The sequence below is a fragment of the Parasteatoda tepidariorum genome, chromosome 7 (assembly GCF_982258835.1).
Source record: "Parasteatoda tepidariorum strain Cologne lab strain chromosome 7, Ptep-v5.0, whole genome shotgun sequence".
NCBI classification, from domain to species: Eukaryota; Metazoa; Arthropoda; class Arachnida; order Araneae; family Theridiidae; genus Parasteatoda; species Parasteatoda tepidariorum.
In genome coordinates this window covers 97,207,470-97,226,767 of record NC_141761.1, presented here as the reverse complement: position 1 = coordinate 97,226,767, position 19,298 = coordinate 97,207,470, and the positions used below count along the sequence as shown (strand labels likewise).

The window sequence follows — 19,298 nt, the reverse complement described above, 5'->3', positions numbered from 1 at the left end:
CTGACATGTGAAATATTTCGTACTATTGGGAAAAATACCTTTATGATAAAAGAGCTAAAATATTCGCAACATTTTTATTACTTATCATACACTGTTAGAATGTCCATTCTAATTTTATGGTAAAAAAACCGGTAAGCAGTCTGTCCATCTAATTAACCGTAAAATTTACGGCAAAAACAATTTTTTACCTTTATGGTTTTGAAACCATTTACAACTAGTATGGTTAAGAAACAATGAGTACAAAACTGTACGATTTTTTTACCATTTACAATTAGCATGGTTTAAAAACCATAAAAAAGAAATTTAACAGGTCATTGGAGCTGGGGCTTTAGTTAGGTAATGGGCATTTTAGCTTGGTTGTGGCTGAGTTAGTTGTCTTTATCAAATCAAATTAGTTTATCTGGTTGTTTCGTCAATCGTAAGAAATGGGAAATGGGATTTGTGTTGAGCACCTTCATGGTGCTGTCATCTATGTGTGAGTGAGAGTATCATATCCTAATAGTCCAGGGTCACAAATAGAGGTCACCAGAATCTCTTCATATGTTAAAGGGAATGGTGAATATATTGCAGTGTCAGCTCTGGGACTTGATCCCCTCTTCTGTCGATTGACAGCCCTCTCAGCTATAATATGTACCCAGCTGCAAGGACCTATATGGCTTCAATTAGGTGGGCTTAGTTGGTGCAATAAAATTCTGATTTTTTGCCATACTAGGTGAAAGCAGTAAATTGCCTACAGTTAAGAGTTGAAATACTTTCTTTTATACGGTTTTTTGACTTCCTTGCTTGGATATGGTATATTAACAGTTAAATACTATGTTATTTAACCACTTTTTTCGAGAAAATTCTAACAGTATAGCTTAAACTATGTTGGCACTCTCAAACGTTAACTTCTACTTTTCTTTGTAGAAAAACTACTATCACATAAATTCATATAAATGCATAGTTATATTGTCAAAATATTCACTTGATGAATTCAGCTCACATTAGTTGAATAAGAATGTTTTGATATAGGAATAAATAAGATAATATATGCAAACACTAAAATACTAATAACGCAATCAAATTCTTTGAAGCCTATATATTAACTTTTAATTATAATTTATCTTTATACGGTATCTTGCATGACAAATAAAGCAGTTGGAGCAATACAATTAAAGCTCAAAATTATTCCATTTTTTCAGGAACGTATTTGAGAGAGTTTCCTGCAAAAAAGGTTCGCAATTTCCGAGCCGACATTGAAATTTTCAGCTTAGTTTGCTGCCATTTAGCAGAAGTTTTGCACATTTTTAAACTAAATATCTAAAAATGATATTAAGGGAAAATTTGAACAAAAAATTTTAAATTTGGAAAAAATATGTCTTTCCTTTATATTTTCACATGACATTGAAATGAAATAATTATAGGATTTGAAAAAAGAATATTCCGAAATAAAACACATGTAGGTAAAAAAGATGCGACTAAAAATCAATTAAAGTGAAAATTTGAAATTTAAAAAGAAAATCTAGTCACTCATCAGTATGAACTATCGAAATTTATTAGCCGTCAGTTTTAAATCTTATAAACATTAGTTAAATACAGTTCTTCGTATGGTGTGAAAAATTGTAAATAAACAATAAATCGGTATTATAAATACTACGGAATTATGAACTAAACTGAAAGACCTCTAACGACACAATTAAAAAAAAGGTAAAATAATATCATTTATTTATTCTATTTTTCGACTTTAATAATAATTATGAAAAGCATGTTTTAAAAATTTCCCATTCCATCAAAATAAAAGATTTTTCGACTTTAATTATGTAAAGCATGTTTATAAAAATTCTCATTCCATCAAAATAAAAGATTTTTCGACTTTAATAATAAATATGCATAACATTTTGTAAAATTTCTCATTCTATCAAAATAAAAGATTTTTCGACTTTAATAATAATTATGCAAAACATGTTTTTAAAATATCTCATTCCATTAAAATAAAAGATTTTTCGACTTTAATAATAATTATGCAAAGCATGTTTATAAAAATTCTCATTCCATCAAAATAAAAGATTTTTCGACTTTAATAATAATTATGCAAAGCATTTTGTAAAATTTCTCATTCCATCAAAATAAAAGATTTTTCGACTTTAATAATAATTATGCAAAGCATTTTGTAAAATTTCTCATTCCATCAAAATAAAAGATTTTACGACTTTAATAATAATTATGCGAAACATGTTTTTAAAATTTCTCATTCCATCAAAATAGAAGATTTTTCGACTTTAATAATAATTATGCAAAACATGTTTTTAAAATATCTCATTCCATCAAAATAAAAGATTTTTCGACTTTAATAATAATTATGCAAAACATGTACAAAATGTTTTTCATTCCATCAAAATGAAAGATTTTTCGACTTTAATAATAATTATGCAAAACATATTTTTAAGATTTCTCATTTCATCAGAATAAAAATTAACTAGTTTCAATATCACTTAGTGTGGTACTATTTCTTCTGGCTAGCCCCTGATATTCAATTTTTACCGCAATCAAACTATTTTCTCAACAACTTATACCTTTCATCAGCCATTAAAAATTATCACAGTACCTACATTAATCTAATTGAGGCCTATATTTGTCGAATTGGCTCCTATTAAAACAGAACCAATTGCCACAAAACCAGGAGTATCACTTACCAAAATTATATATTTACCGTGGGAGTTAATAGCAGTATTTTTAATTTTCATGGCTCCCCTAAACTAATAAATACCTCTTCCCCTTTTATTTTGCTTTGAACTCTTAATTAGTTTTATTTACTAATGGTTTTAAATTACTTAGTTTCAGATAAATCTTTTTATAAACAAAAACATGCGATTTTAGGAATACTAATTCGGAGACATAGCCCTCACATGCCACCTACCTTGATCTTTGAGCTTATCTAAAATAACTGATAAGAAATTATTGCCTATTACAGAATGCAGAAAAACTCTTTTTTGATTAAATACAGCTATGAGCTACCATCACTGACTTTTAAATGTGTGAAGGAAAAAAAAACAGCAGCATCAGCAGTTTAATTTAAAAATTTCTAATACTACAAATTTCTAATGCCCATTTTTTAAACGGACAGTCAAAGAGTATGTATACAGTTAATGAAAGAGGTTAAAATAAGATCTTCGATTGGGAATATATTAAATGTTATGACCATTAAAATGCTTATAAAGAGTGATATGTGAGCATCAAGTAAAAAATTTTATGGAGATGCCTAATTGAAATGACGTCATTTTTAGTTTATTAAATTTTTAAGACATTAAAAAGTACTTATAGAAAGTTATTCACGATCAATATATGAGGGTAATATATCATTTTTAATTACCATCTATAATAGCTATTGACATCTATAAAAGAAAAAAAAACTCTTCCTCATCAAATATAATGGAAAAACTTGACATAAAAATCGAAAGATTAATTCGTAGCTATTTTTAGAGATATATTATTTTTAGTGATCACGGTGAGGCAATGATTATTTAACCTAAATTTATAATTTAAGTTTTTAATTTAACTTCACCGGTGAAAATAAGTAAATTAAGCAATTTTTTTAAAAACTTTAAACTAGGGTATCCCACCTCCTGCTCGCTCCTATCACCAACCCTCATAGTTCTTTTTTTTTTCATTAAAAAGTTTGTCAATATTTTTTAAAAATGCAAATATAATTTTGCTAATAAAGATAAATAATTATTTTAGATACTTGAAAAAAAACTTTTTAATATGTGAATCGTAACAAAATTTACAAAATAAAGGATTTCCTGCATTTCAATAATAATCAACTGCAATTGAAAAAAAAATTTATTTAGGAATACAGAGTATGTAATTAAGAATAAAATACATTTAGAAAGTGATTTTGCTCATTAAGACTTATTTATCATTAAATACAGTACAAATTGGTAATAATTTTTACCTTCCTTGAATTTAGTTTTTGCTTATTCATTTATAAAAATTTCAACACATACACTAAGATTATATGGTGACTGGTGCTAGTTAAATCTGTCAGGTCATGAAGTCTTCCATGTTCCCATAGCAAATCAATACCTCTGGGGGTACTGAATTGGGGATTAATCGTTCTCCAGTTCAGGTCAAAATTACGATTTGTGGATGAATAAACTGATGTATGAATGGGTCCCCCTTTAAACTGGTTGTGACGTGTGTATGACTCAAGTCGTAGTCTTGTCCATAGATGGCACCACTGAAAAACAAAAAGTGCATCCTCCGCCCTTGAACCATACCCAGAAGACGAGGGAACTCCTGGATCAAACTTTGGGAGAAACTAGCCTTTGTGGAGGACTTTTTGATGAAACTAACCCGCATTTACGTCATCGGAAGAGGAAAGCTACGAAAACCTCCCACTGCTAGCCCGACAGCAAGGGGATTAACCCATGATCTGCCTACCACTATGAAGATTTTAAGTCAGCAGTGTGATCGGGGTGTGAACCGGGTGTAGAATTCATATCAATCAGCTGGGATTTAAACCTGGGTAATCTTATTCGAAGGCAAGCGCTCTATCCCCTGTGCCACCTCAGTTCTAAGCAAATCATTCGCAATAATTCCTGACACTAAACAGAATTATAATTTTGTCTGAAGATTTTATTGAAAATTAAGCTTAAACTTAATGATGTCTAAAACTAAAGTTTATTTATTATCCTTCCATATTTTGAGAACTACTCATTTTACTACATGCTATATTTAAAAACATAGCATAAAATTTTTAACATTACATCTATCACATTGCTACATATATTCAATTACTTCACATAAATTTAATTGCATGATGTGTTTAACTACATATCTATAAAAAACAAATTATCCACTTAAAAGTTTAGGAAACAGAATTAACATATCCATTTATCTTTTTTGGTCTCTAGTCCTTCAAAATGGACTTACATACTCTCGCACAATTATCTCAAAACCAAAACTTTCTTCTTCTTAGTATAATCCTGTTTCCTTTTTCGAATAAAGTTACATTCTTGAGATCGTAAAGTACTGATAATTTGGAAAAGTACAGCCCTTAAAACCACTAGAGAGAACGCTTAACATGTTTTCTCTTAAAAACCCAGACTTTAAAGAAAGCTCATAATATAAGTCGTAAACATAACTTAAATGTATGCTCCACTAAGCTTTATTCACGAAAATGTTTTTCTCGTTTTATAGCAGAAAAAAAAATTAAAGAGATCTACGAAAATACTTATGGAAATTGTTTCATAATTTAAATTTAATAAGACTAATAAATATATTGCGAGTAGGTTTTGCAATCTTTTTAAAGTTATCGTGCTATTTTTTCTCAATAGTATTTTTTTCATCGCTTAAATTTCACTGTTGCATTACTACACTTTGTTTTATAGATTGTATATCTAACCTTGTCTGACCTTTATCTAACTTAAAACTTAACTGTACTTGTTCTATATATTGTATATTATATAGTATATCTAAAAGCTGAAGCCTTATTATCTTTTTCCAAAGGGTAGCACTAAACTATTGAGTTCTTCCCCATGGAAGATGCCGAAAATGTTACGCATTTAACGTTACTCGGTGGCTATTTTACAATCCAGTTTAACGACTTGCTTTTTTTTTTTTTTTTTTTTTTTTTTTTTTTTAATTTTCCCCTAGGTTGCATTTGGTTAAAATTATAACGCAAGTTTTTAATTCCTTTAACACTTGTTACTTAAACTTAAAAAAAGTCAAGAATCTATTTTTTTTGTTTTTTTTTTTTTTTTTTTTTTTTTTTGAAGAAATGGCCGAAAAAGAGAAAGGGTTGAAGGCCGCTGAATTGGAAAACCGCTATAGTTCGTTCACCAAGAGTTGGCACTTAGCTCCGCCTTTATCACGTGGAACGCGACGATACTATTTAGCTATTTTTGGGAGAAGTACATGAACAATCCTAAACAAGGTTGCTGTTTGGCGATCGTATGACAAAAATATTTGTTTCGCAAACTTTGCGTGCATTTTTTTAACATTAAATATTTCATAAATTTGATAATATTTCGAGCCATTATGTACGATTTTTCTCATATTTGAGTGAATAGTTTGTCCTTTTTGAGACATTTTGCTGGAAAAACAGCAGTTTTTGAATTTAAAATATATTTAATTTGCTAGAGAAACGAAAGGTATAATAGCAGATCATAAAGCGAAGTGACTGAAAAAGAATTTACTGTTTGCGTTAGGAGTTGTCTAATTTTCAAGTGCGGATATGTTTCTCCTCTTAATCCAGCCCTGAAATGAACTCTGCGTCAGAGAAGGTGGAGCCAAGTGCCAACTCCTGGTGAACGAACTATACCCGGTAGGCACCGGTTAATCTGAGTCATGGCAGCGAGTAACATTACCTACGCTACACTGCCTTAGAAACCCATACATAGGATGGGTCGTAGTCACGCACTAGACGGATCACTAGTGGGATTCAAACCCATGACCATTGGCTTCGCAGTCAGTCAACCGGATCACTCGGCTTGATCATTATTTTGTGATATTTATTAATACGCGCAGTTTTAATAGGTGAATTAAACAAATTTTGATTTAGCTCTGTTGTTGTCGTTGGCCATTATTACAAGGGGTGCTATTGTTCTTGTTTTCCAGTAGCGCTATCTACGGCCAAGAATTCGACTTCTACCATACGTCACATCCGTTTATAGGGCGGACCCAATCACACATTCAGTAAGCCTGCTTGGTGAAATTGAGGCAGAGGATGCGCTTTTCGTTTTTCAGTGGTGCCATCTATGGACAAGACTACGACTTGAGTTATACACACGTCACAGCCCGTTTAAAGGGAGACCCATTCATACATCAATTTATTCATCCACAGATCGTAATTTTGACCTGAACCAGAGAACAATCAATCTCCTATTCAGTACACCCAGAGGTATAGTTTGTTATGGGAACATGGAGGACTTCGTAATCCCACAGATTTAACACGCACCAGTCACCATTCGCTATAAGGAGAGTCTTCAACCTGCTGGATTCGAACTCATTAACTTGAGTCCAGTGCCCAGCCAAACATGCTCTCCCGGTTAAGATTTAACTCTGTAAAAAATGGAAATGCATTTTAAAAATATTTAGAGACTTCAGAACTTTAAATTACTATTAAAATTAATAAAAATATGAAAGAGTGAAAGCATGCATGTTAAACCAAATTTATCTTTTTATTTTAGTTTAGAAAGTAATACTTCAACTATATTAGAAATTTTATGAGAAATAAATTCGTTTGTCAATTAGTATAGTTCTTTTTGTACGACTGTCATACAAAACGGAAAAAAAAGTATGAGGATAATTTATCCAAGGAACAACATAGTACAGTCCGCAAAAAAAAAAACGAATCACCCTGAATAACTTTCGTTCTAATGATCGGATTTTCACGAACTAAGTGTCAATCTTAATGGTTCCTGGGGGTGACCTCAAATATGTTAATTAATTAGTGCTAACTATTAATTAAGTTACGAAATCAGACACAAAAACGTACTTTCTCTGAATAAACATATATTTTTTTTTACATATTTGGAATCTAGACACTTGAATTAGTGGGGGTAGACAAAATTTTAAAAAAATTGGGTGGTAAATTGGGCCGCAATAAATGTTTATATATTTGGCGATAGTCCAGAAAACCGCCAAAAAAAAGTCGCCTGCGCAAATAAATATTTTAAGATAACCCATTGACTAATTCAAAAGAGGAGTGCTTAATTTTACTAGGTTGCTACGCAACCAAACTCTGATAGTAAGAAAATTGAAATAATGTTCAGTGATTGCTCGAAGGGGCTTAATTTATTGTTAATAGAAAATATCTCGAAGTTTCCAGGCCATAAACAATTTTTTTTAGGGGATTTCTGTCCAAAAAGCAAAAAAAATATTATTTTAATCTCCTTTGAAAAGTAAATTTGAATCGATTTATAAATTATTTATGATAGTATTTAGAATTTAAATACATGAACTTTTTATCTGATATTGTTTAGATTATACTGTTTTTACTATATTTATTCGAGGATTTTATACTAAAATGAAATGAGCATAACTTATTATAGCTATATACAAAATTTTAGGGATAATCATTTTTACAGTTTTAATCGAGTCTTCTAGGCAAGAAAATTTGAAGAAAAAAAAAGTGCTTGAAAAATAAAATGTAGATTGTATAATAATTCTAATGCACATTCACAAGGCTTTCTATAATTTACGATATTTCTTTTTTCTATAACTCAAGGAATTGCTGAATGTTTAGTGGCATTTTAAAAAGATTGAAATATGTTATGTTTAAGAATAAGATATTGAAATAATATGTTGCAAATTGTAGGATTCATTGTTTAAAAAATCGCTTCATTCTACTAGATATTTAGGTTACATCGTTTCCTTTGGATAAAGATGATTAGCAAATAGCATCCTCATGTTTCGATACATTCTGAAACTTATACGTTCGCAAATTCACCGTAAAATGTCGCACAGCATATTCTTCAATTACGATAAGCTACAATTACCACCAAACGCAGCTACTATGGATATTTTTGCTTTCTTATATATATCTGATGATCTATTTTTAAACAGAGCTCGTAAGATCCTTAAGATACTGAAATGGGGCACAAAAACTTAAGAGATAAAATATTTAATTTCATTAACTCAAAATATCTGGTGTCAAAATGTTAATTTTTAAGTTAAATATAACTTTTACAATATTGATGTTCTTACATTTTTAAAGACCATATGAATCCTGATAAAATATTAAAATGCATATGTTTACTTTAACTAGTGTAAAATTCTTATCAAAATAATGATCAAGACCCAAATGTAAAACAGTATAATTGACGATAAAAACTCAACTGGCTTCAAAACATATGAAGAGGGAAGTAAAAGTCAACATGTTTCGAGTTTTCAAATATAATCGCCCATTCTCAAGACCTGTCAGGCTTGGATAACTTGTGACTTTTATTATTGGAAGCTCAAAACATGTCTATTTTTATTATCATCTATTATTTTTTTAAATCAATGAAGTTTTTATATTTTCGATTCAGTTTCTTGGGATTATCCATTTAGTTACACAACATATTAAATTATTTCACTCGATATTAAAATAAGTTTTACATATGTTATAGGCACAGGTTCTTAGATTGAAAAAATAATAATTCACTACTTTGTAAAAAAATTAATGCAGTAAAAAAAAAATTTTTTTTTTTTTGCTGCAAGCCTTAACATTTTAGTTTAAGGTCATAAAAAAATTCCGTTTACAATTGAAATTTCAAAAGTCGAATGTGAAAATGGAATGTCCCCTATTACCAGGAATCGAAATTAAATAGTAACAAGGACAACTTTTTTAAACAAGTTAGCGTTTCCGTCCTACTCGAAGTTGTTTGAAAAGGTATTTTTTATATATCGATTCCAAAGTTTATTCTACATATATTTCAGGGTATACTTTCGGAGTATTTCGATCGAGTTTATTTTTGCACCCTTATTTGCTTAAAATTATTAAATAATTTACTTAAAATAAATTATTCAAGCTACATGATTTAATGCATTTATAGTATAATAATAAACGGAGCTTCCGGCGCATATCCTTAACCTTAATACCGCTATCATTAAATAAATGGAATAAGCTTAGATAAATAATAAAAGTTAATTTTTCCCTCGTGTAATTTTCAAGGAATAATATGTTTCGATCAAACAGATTTCATTCTGGAAATAGCGAAATTATTGAGTAGGTCCCTTGGAGCAATATCATTCTTATCCTCTTTTGACGATATATAGGAAAAATTAGTTTTCACAGTTTCTGTAAAAAGTATGTTAGCCTACTTGCCACGTTTTTTTTTTTAAATTTTTTTTTATTAAAATAAGGTCGGAAATTGTGTATTGTGTGCACAGCTTCGGAATCCTTACAAATTTCAATTTTTAGTATTTCCTGATTAACAAAATAAGGCATTTTCCTGATAACAAATTATACTACAATAATATCTTGGAAATCATGCTAAAGTAAAAAATTAAACAAAATAGTTTAGTATATTATCAGAAAAAAAAATCTACTTGGTATCATAAAGAGTAAAAGATATAATGAAATAATTAGTGAATCACACGTGGTCAGATAATTAAAAATTTAATTTCACAACTAAGATAGTAGGGCGACATTTAAGATACTGATATATTTTAAGACACTAAAAAAATTGGTTACGTATTCCACAGCTTTTTATGTTCGGTATCTTTATCCACTTTGTAGTGACTTATAAAACATCAACACTATTTTAGATAATCTAAGTTGAAGTCACAAGAAACAAAAAAAAGAAGACAATCAATAATTTATATTCTTTTTTCAAAAAAATAGTATGCTAAGTAAATAATCAGCTGTTTTGCATTAAATAATTTTAAACAGCTGAATGTTTTTAATTTCCTAACAAGGTTTTATTCTTAGCTAGCAGACAATAATTCTTTAAAAAAAACTTGACTATAATTTAAAAAGGAAACCTAAATTAAAGAAAATCTAAATTAAAGTTCTAAAAAAATTATTAGTATATTAATGAAGAAATAATAAACGTAAAATGGAAAAGAATAAGAATTTTAAAATGTTAAAATTTTATTAAATAGTTGGTAAAATAGTTCTGCGATACACTTCCGGAAATTTCTTTTAAGATTAGGATGATATAGGGTAAACCAACAAATGAAGGAGCATTTCATAGATATTTCTTAGAAATAAGATTTTAAACGTTTTAATTTAGATTGATTGGTAAGAGTAGCTTACTACCTAACAATAGGAAGTCCTTTAACAATGCATTTAGTTATCTGGTCTTTGAGTCTTCTCTGGAAAAAGTTTTGAATTTGTTAGTATCTGTTCAACGCCTTGTTTCTTTGACAAAATTATAAGGTCAGTGTTTGTTGTTATCCGTTTAAACTACAATTAATTGCATATAATAATGCTTTTTCTTTTCATTGTGAAAAAAAGAATTCAAAATATGGTCATTGAAGTTACGTTTTATTTATTTTAAGCATCATAACATAAGCAAGTACGGAGATTAGGGGGTGTTTATTAACTGGATTACAGAACGATGAAAAACCAATGTATAAACAAGTGTTCCTTTACTGGGATTTTTTCAAGTTAATGAAAATAAAAGAAAAATTTTAATTTTCTTGTACCTTTTGTCATATTATAAATCAAAATTATGTTAAAAATAAAAAAAACAACTTCTAACCAGTGAAGGAACAGGCATGTTCCTTCACTGAGAATAGATTTCCCAGTGAATGAATAGTATGTGTGAAATATGATTTTACTTGGATAATTAGTAGTTCAGCGACATAGAGGACTCCTAAAATTCAGTTAAATGTTGTATGAATAGTTCCTATAACTATTTCATTTAAATATGCAAATTTAATTGCTAAATTTATTTAAAGAATTATAATAATAATTTATTTATTATTTATCTTTATAAATGTAGTGATTAGTTATTACATCATACCTTAGACTCCTTGATAAACTATGTTTATTAACTAAATATAATAATAAAAGCTTGAATGGAATCTTTGCAGGATTTTGTGCCAATAATTAGCTAAATTATTATCCTATTGCCGTCTTTAATGTCCTAACGGGAACTGGTAGGAAAAATCCATTTAAAGACAATTATCTAGGTGAAAAATGGGTGAAGTTTTTTTAAGGTGACATCCACCGATAACTCAGTGCAATGCGAAGATAATTTTAAAAGGCAAAACTTCCCTTAGAGAATAATATTCGAAATACTGGTTTTAAGAACTTCAGAGAATCTTTAGGAGGGAAGTAGCCCTGGCATCCTTTTATAAAGTGATTACATTTACAATGCGAATGAAACAAGAGTTGAATACTGCCCTTAAACGGGAAAAATCTGCGGCCTTAAAAATTGTAAGGATTTATATTCTAAAGTACCTAGGAAAGAAAAAGTACCTCCATTGGTAGTTTTTCCTTACTGAAGAATTATTTGAGATATTACTGAATCAGTCCCTGCTATATATTTCATTGGAAAAAGCGATTCATGAAACGAAACGATGATCGCAACATTTTACAAATATATTGTAAATGTTTCTGCCCATGGCTAATTAAAAATGCTATCAAACTTCCTATTTCGCTTGTTCTGGATAGGTATAAATCTCACATCAATTTGAAACTGAGCAAGTTTTGTTTATCAAAACAAATTTTCTGGTTCAGTTTTCTACTTAATTCATTGAAATCTCCCGTTAGATCTTGAAAACAAAAGAATTGTAAAACAATATGTCGTGAAAATTTTTACATCCATTTTCAAATAAGATTTTGAGGCATTAACTGATGAAGTTAAAATGCTTTTATGAAATGCGATATTTTTTCATTCGATGTAGAAAACGTTGACTGTAACAAATGCATGCAAAACAGACACCAAGAGTTAATGAGCAAGACAACTTATCAACAAAACACATGCTTCGAGAGTAATGATGCGCTATTTCTTCAGAAGCTTGAGAAGGAAATCTCACAAGTTATGTTGCAAATTTTTAAAGGAACATTGACAGAAGAGTTTAATCTCCCAAATATCCATTAGCCTGCGCTTTTCTCAATATTGAAGAATTTATTTCAAAAAGAACAATTGTATAATCAAATTTTGGCTCTGAAGCTGAGACAACTAACATTAATAATGAAAGTATCTTGAAAACCGATTTTGAGATAAGTCCTCTTGAGGCATTGTTAGTTGCAAAAACGATTGGTTTCATAAGTAACTACTAGATATAAGTCAATGAGAGATGGGTTTTACTCAAACTTCGAAACTCCTTTTTCTCATTTATTATCCAGTGAGGAATTCTGGAAATGGAACTGGAAAATCAAAAGAAAATTCGAAGATACATTTACATTGGCCAAAAATTTGGAAAAAAGAGGAAAGTTAAATCAAAAGAAAAAGAAATAAATTACTCATGACGAAGAGGAAAAAAAATACTTAAAAAGATTTCAAAAAAAGCTCAAAAAATATGAGGAAAAGATTAAACAAAAAAATGATCGAATTATAATAATAATAAAAACATCATCAGATTACACAATGATAAACATTCATAATTTAGAACGGACTATTAAACTGTGAGAAAAAAATGAAAAACATTTTTTTAAAATTATGTATTCAAACATATTTTACTTTCCATTCCATGACTGAAAAAAAAGTAAAATTTTCCACATTAACTATGGTTATATGTCGTAATTCCAAGAAAAATCTTGTTTTTAGACATTTGTGTGGCCTATGGATTCCTAACGAGCATCAAACATTATCAAAATTAAGTGTTCATTCTCTGGAAAATTTAGTGTTTATTCACTGGTAAGAACTGTTCCTTCACTTGGTCATCTTACTACTTATTATTTAAACCACCAAAAGCTTAAAACAATATTATGTAAGTAATCTAACTTTTTTTACATAATTTGCATTTAATAACAAATATGTCGAAACTATCATTTAGCTAAAATTACAAATTTTGAAATTTTTATGAATTTTTTTTAAAGGCAAGCTAAGCTTAAGTGTTCCTTCATTGTTTAGTTTACCCTATAAGATGTTGAGAAATTTGCGATGTTGTGAGAGATGTTTAAAAATGTTGACTACGTATTTTTATTAATATTTACAAAATATATATTCAAGAAATTGATAAATATATTATTCCAAATCTATGCATACGTATGTATATTATTGAAATTGTATCAGTTACTGAAAAACAAAATAAAAAAAATAAAAAATAATCAGATTAAATAAGCACAATCTGGTGTATTCTATCAGAAGCACGCTTTTTTAAAACTAGACATTTGTTGAATAAAGTGTTTTTTATTCAAAATTCTTTACTAAATTGCAAATAAATTATTAAATGACTAAAAAAGAAACATCGTATTTTATAGTGTGAAAGAAATAAAAATAAAAAGATTAGCAAACGATTATTAGCGAAAAAAATATGAATGAAATTTTAAGCTACGCGCGCGAAGTCAAGTTCCTCCCAAGTTTATCACATTTTAGTATTAATCGCCCCAATTAGTTATTTCATTATTGTCGCCAAATTATTTTTTTAAAAATAATTAATTTTAATTTTTCTTAGCTTCTAATAAATAAAAACAGTTGAAACTTCAGATTTTTCAATTGAAAAATATGTAGATTAATATGGTATAAAAAAATTCATACCTTATAATTCAATATTTTTTCATCCTCACTTTAATTAAATAATAAAAAATAATAAATAATTATTAAAAATTATTTTTTGCATGAAATTATCTTTGGGTAAATGAGTTTTATGAGTGGGTGCAATTTTTTTTGAATTGCTTCATTAGTTTTGAAAATATGACTGAAAACGCAAAAAGCGAAATTAACATTAAGGGGTACGAACTTTGAATCGCTCTCCTGACCAAACTATGGGGACCACATTTCCCAGATTGCGGCTACCCCCTATATTTTGAAGATAAGAAATCCAAATATGTAAAAAAAAATGCATGTTTATTCAGAGAAAGTACGTTTTTGTGTCTGATTTCGTAACTTAATTAATAGTTAGCACTAATTAATTAGCATATTTGAGGTCACCCCCAGGAACCATTAAGATTGACACTTAGTTCGTGAAAATCCGATCATTAGAACGAAAGTTATTCAGGGTGATTCGTTTTTTTTTTTGCGGACTGTACATTGGACGACCCTATGTTGTACCTTGGTTCAGTATTCTTGCAATTAAAATTCAGTTTTCCAGTTCCTGAATAACGTAAATTTGCAAAATTACTGCGTGCGAAATTCCTCTTTAAGGTGGCGCAATTATGTAGAAAAAAGTATTTAATAACATTAGTCAAAATCTTTTCAACTGCGCATTTTTCATTTGCAAAACTTGGGAATTCTATTCAAACCTAACTGAAATGTTTTACAAAATTTGGTTTCCAGGCCAACGGTGACTCAAGCAGCAAAAATTTAATAAGTAAATTTTCTTTTTAATTACTCATAGAAAAAATATCAGAAACAAAAAGAAATTAACTCGTAAACATTTAAAATATCCCTATTTTTCCGTTTGGTATTTATTAAAACCCTCTATTGAAAAGGTTATAATCAATAGCCAACACACAAAAGACGGTTAAATTTAACAAAAAAAAAATTACAATACTGCTTTCAAAAATTAAAGAAAGGGAGAGAGAAAAGTTTTAAATTAAAAAAAAAAAAAATACTGTTGTTTTTAATTAAGTTAATGTTCCCTGAACCGATGGAACCACTAAATTTATATACAAAAGTTTAATATGAATATGGAGACAAGAGAAAAATTAGCAACAAAAAAAGGAAAAAAACACACAGGAGACAATATTTCCAAAAATTTCTTTCATTTTTGGATAGGTTATATCTAATTAATATTTGATACTTTATGAAACGTGAAATTTTCATCACGCTTTATAAATAAAATTTTAAGATTAATTCTGACAAGACCGAAAGAATATCTGATCTTAACACTTTCTAAATTGTCCTATCTACTTTCAAATAAAATATTCGCAACAACAATTCCTAATTAATTTTTTTTATTTAGAACATAGAATTTAAACTGAGAAATTAAATAATAAGTATAACAGTTTATACTTTATGTTCTGAAAAAATTTAAATAAATATAAGGGGCACAAATTATCTATGTGAAGAAAAAATTTAGTGTTAAATTTAATTTTTTATTTCTCTTATTTTAGAGCTGTGCACGCAAATACTAGAGCGCAATTGTCTTCATGATGACTTTTTTTAAATCCAACTGCTTCTTAGTTTTGTTTCTGAATGGGTACTTTATACGGTTCTGAAATTTTTACTAGATTACAACACATTACTCCGGAACATTTTACTGCATACATGGATATTGTAGTGTTTTTTACCAAAAATGTTCTTAACAAACAATCTAATATACGACGTAAAAACTTTAAAATGCTGATAACCATTTTATTGCCTCAAGACTACTGATTTCAATGTACAAAAAAAAAAATAGTTTGTAATACTTTTGCTAGTAATATGAACTAACATTCGTGAAATGAAATAACACAACGTTATAAATCGCTGAAATCTTATTAAGTAAATACACAAATCAAAAAACAATAGTTATTAAGGAAATAAATTTAACTACACTATTCTGGCCATTAAAATTGCTACACCAGGAAGGCGACACACCACGAACGTGAAATTTGCAGGACGGATGAAGCATGTTCTGGTATGCAAATGATTAGCTTATAAGCGCATTCGTGCAAAGCAGGCGGCGGTATCAGCACTTACAATGTGCAAAAAAGAAGAGATTTGACAGTTAGAATCTCTTACAGAAATTGAATTTGAGTTTTGTTCTTGGGTAAAAAAAATTTTTATGCCTCGTGTAAGAAGGAGAAATGCCTACCAGCACGTGTCTAAGTTTGTTCGAGGTTGAATTGTGGCCTACCGGGATTGCTGTTTATCATACCAAAGTATTGCTGCTCGTGTTGGTTGAGATCCCACGACTGTTAACAGAATATGGAATTGATGGGTTCATGACGCTCATATGGAACGCTGTGCAGGATCTCAGTGGCTCCTCATCACTAACAGCCGAAAAGACAGACATGTTATCCACAGGGCCTTAAGGGATCGTGCAGCTACGTCACAAACTCTGAGTTAACAAATGGGGTCATTTGCAAGACAACAAGTGTCTGCACGAACAGTTCGATGACGTTTGCAGCAGCATGGGCTGTCAGCTCGGCGACCATGACTTCGGCTACCGTTGACGCTGCATCACAGGCAGGAGCGCCTCCAATGGTGTGATCAACGACGAACCTGGAAGCAGGAATGGCTTGACGTCATCTTTTCAGACGAATCCAGGTTCTGTATACGGAATCGTGATGACCGCAAACGTGTTTGGTAACATCATGGAGAACATCCATTGGTAACTTGCATTGGACATCGTCTTACTGTCCCATCACCTGGAGTAATGGTATGGGGTGCCATTGGATGCACGTTCTCCTGATCTCTCACCAATTGAAAACGTCTGGTCAATGGTTACTGAACGACTGCCACGCCACCATTCGTCAGTCACTACGATAAATGAATTGAGGCATAATGTTGAAGTTGCATGAAATGCTGTACCCGTCCATGCCGTCCAATCCCTGTTCGACGCGATGCTCAAAAAATAACTGCTGTTATTGCTGCCAAATATCTTGAAAATGTAATCCCCTGTTCTTCCAACTACATATATATATATATATATATATATATATATATATATATATATATATATATATATATATATATATATATATATATATATATATATATATATATATATATATATATATATATATATATATATATATACGAAATAACGGTCTTCAAGAACCATTTAGAGCCGTTTAAAAATTGAAATAAATATCCTTCCAAGCGTTTAGTCGAAGAACCAGGTAAGTTATATTTAAAAAAAATAGAGTTTTTATTTTAGTCTTACTTAAATTTATAACATTCGTTTCGACTATTAAATCTATTAATTCTAAAGGTACTCTGTGGAAGAACCAGGTAAATAGCATGTTTTTGAAATTCTTTGGGTGGACGAACCGGGTAAGTGACATGGCGTGAAAAAGTCAGCACACAAAACTAGAAAATCACTCACTTGGAGTCGGACACTGAGGTGCGGGAAGTTTAAAGTTGCTCTGGAAAAATGGTAACTTTGAAGCAGCAGCTTCCATACATTGACCTACTCACTGTTGAAGTATTGTAGTATTATTATTAATCGATAATGAATCGATTAATGAGATGATTATAAATATTTTATTATATGTTGGATGGCAACAGCTACAGAAAAAAGATAGAACAGCAACGATGAATAAATACTTACTTACTAACCTTCTGAATAAGATGTCTTGTATTAAAGCGATGAAACAACACTTCAATGGTGACTATGCGGACGATTTGAATTGATATTAATTATACCCATCAAGAATTTTGTTTAGTTTGATTCTGATCTCAGTTTAAAAAAAAAAAATTTGGTGACGCCATTCAAACTTCTTTCGCCATGTCTGAGGTAAGTGCTGTACAAATACCACTATATAACAGATCAGATCCTGCTCTTTGGTTTATTATGTGTGAAAGCACGTTTAGATTGGCATCTCCCAAACCTATAACAGAATCTATAACCAAACATAATTACATTGTTTCTCAATTACCGCCAGAGATTGCATCGATTGTACGAGATATTTTAATGAATCATGATGCTACAGATCCTTACAATAATTTAAAAACAGAATTAACTGTTAGATCAGGCGAGTCATCGCTACAAGAAATTCGCCAACTTTTGTCTGGTGAAGAACTGGGTAACAGGAAGCCTTCCGAACTATTAAGGATTATGAAACGTCGTGCAGAAACATTAAAAGTCCCTGAAAAGCTTATGTTAGAATTATTTTTGCAGCGTTTGCCAACATCAGTACAAACGATTTTAGCAGCTGTTTCAGATTTAACTTTAGAAAAAGCAGCCGACATTTCCGATAAGATATTAGAAGTCACGCCAGTTCCCATGGAAACCCACTCTATAACTGAAAACGATTCAAATTCAATGGAAGAGAAATTACTTCGCCAAATAAAAAAATTAAATGAAAGAATTGACAAACTTGAAATTTCTCGCTCTCGTTCTCCTTATCGCAGGAACAGAAGTAATAGTGTTAAAAAACGAGATTCATCTGTTTGCTGGTACCATCGCAATTTTGGAAACAAATGTAAACCAGGAAAATGCGTTATGCCATGTAAGTTTCGGGAAAACGGAGTTGGCGAAGAATAAACGCGACATGTTCTTTGCCACAAACATCGCGTCGCCTTTTCATTCGAGACCGGACAACAAACTTATCATTTCTGGTCGATACTGGATCCGACGTGTCCATTCTCCCGGCAAATTATATTCAAAAAAGAAATAATCCTCTGCAAACAGTTTTCGCTGCTAATTCTACACCAATTAATGTTTATGGACAAAAAACAATTTCTTTAGGTTTCGGATTAAGACGAATTTTTTCTTGGTCATTTTTTATTGCTAATATTACGACGCCAATTTTAGGTGCCGATTTCCTTCACTCTTTTGCTTTAGTGCCAGATTTACGCGCAATAAATGTCTAAGAGATTTGACGACTAAATTTAAAACAAAAGGTCATGTTAAGGAAACAATTTTGCATTGAGTTAAAACAATATCAGGTGATTCCGTGATTCATTCACTTTTAGCAGAATTTCCCTCAATTACTAAATTACCGGATCCCAATCAACCCGTAAAACATAACACCCTTCATTTTATAAATACGGTAGGTCCTCCAGTAGTAGCAAGACCTCGCAGATTAGCTCCGGATAGACTAAAAATTGCAAAATCAGAATTTA

At 30.1% G+C, this 19,298-nt stretch overlaps 1 protein-coding gene across 1 annotated transcript; it reads left to right on the top strand.

Annotated features, from left to right (window-relative positions):
- Positions 1-17,611: 17,611 nt before the first annotated feature.
- On the top strand, positions 17,612-18,767 carry LOC147807342 (uncharacterized). The gene has a single exon (XM_087168685.1). The coding sequence runs from the start codon at positions 17,959-17,961 to the stop codon at positions 18,715-18,717; it is 759 nt and encodes a 252-aa protein (XP_087024811.1). The 5' UTR covers positions 17,612-17,958; the 3' UTR covers positions 18,718-18,767.
- Positions 18,768-19,298: the final 531 nt, after the last annotated feature.

Excerpts from the sequence above, each read along its gene's own strand:
- LOC147807342 (XM_087168685.1), top strand. The coding sequence starts at position 17,959 with ATGTCTGAGGTAAGTGCTGTACAAATACCACTATATAACAGATCAGAT.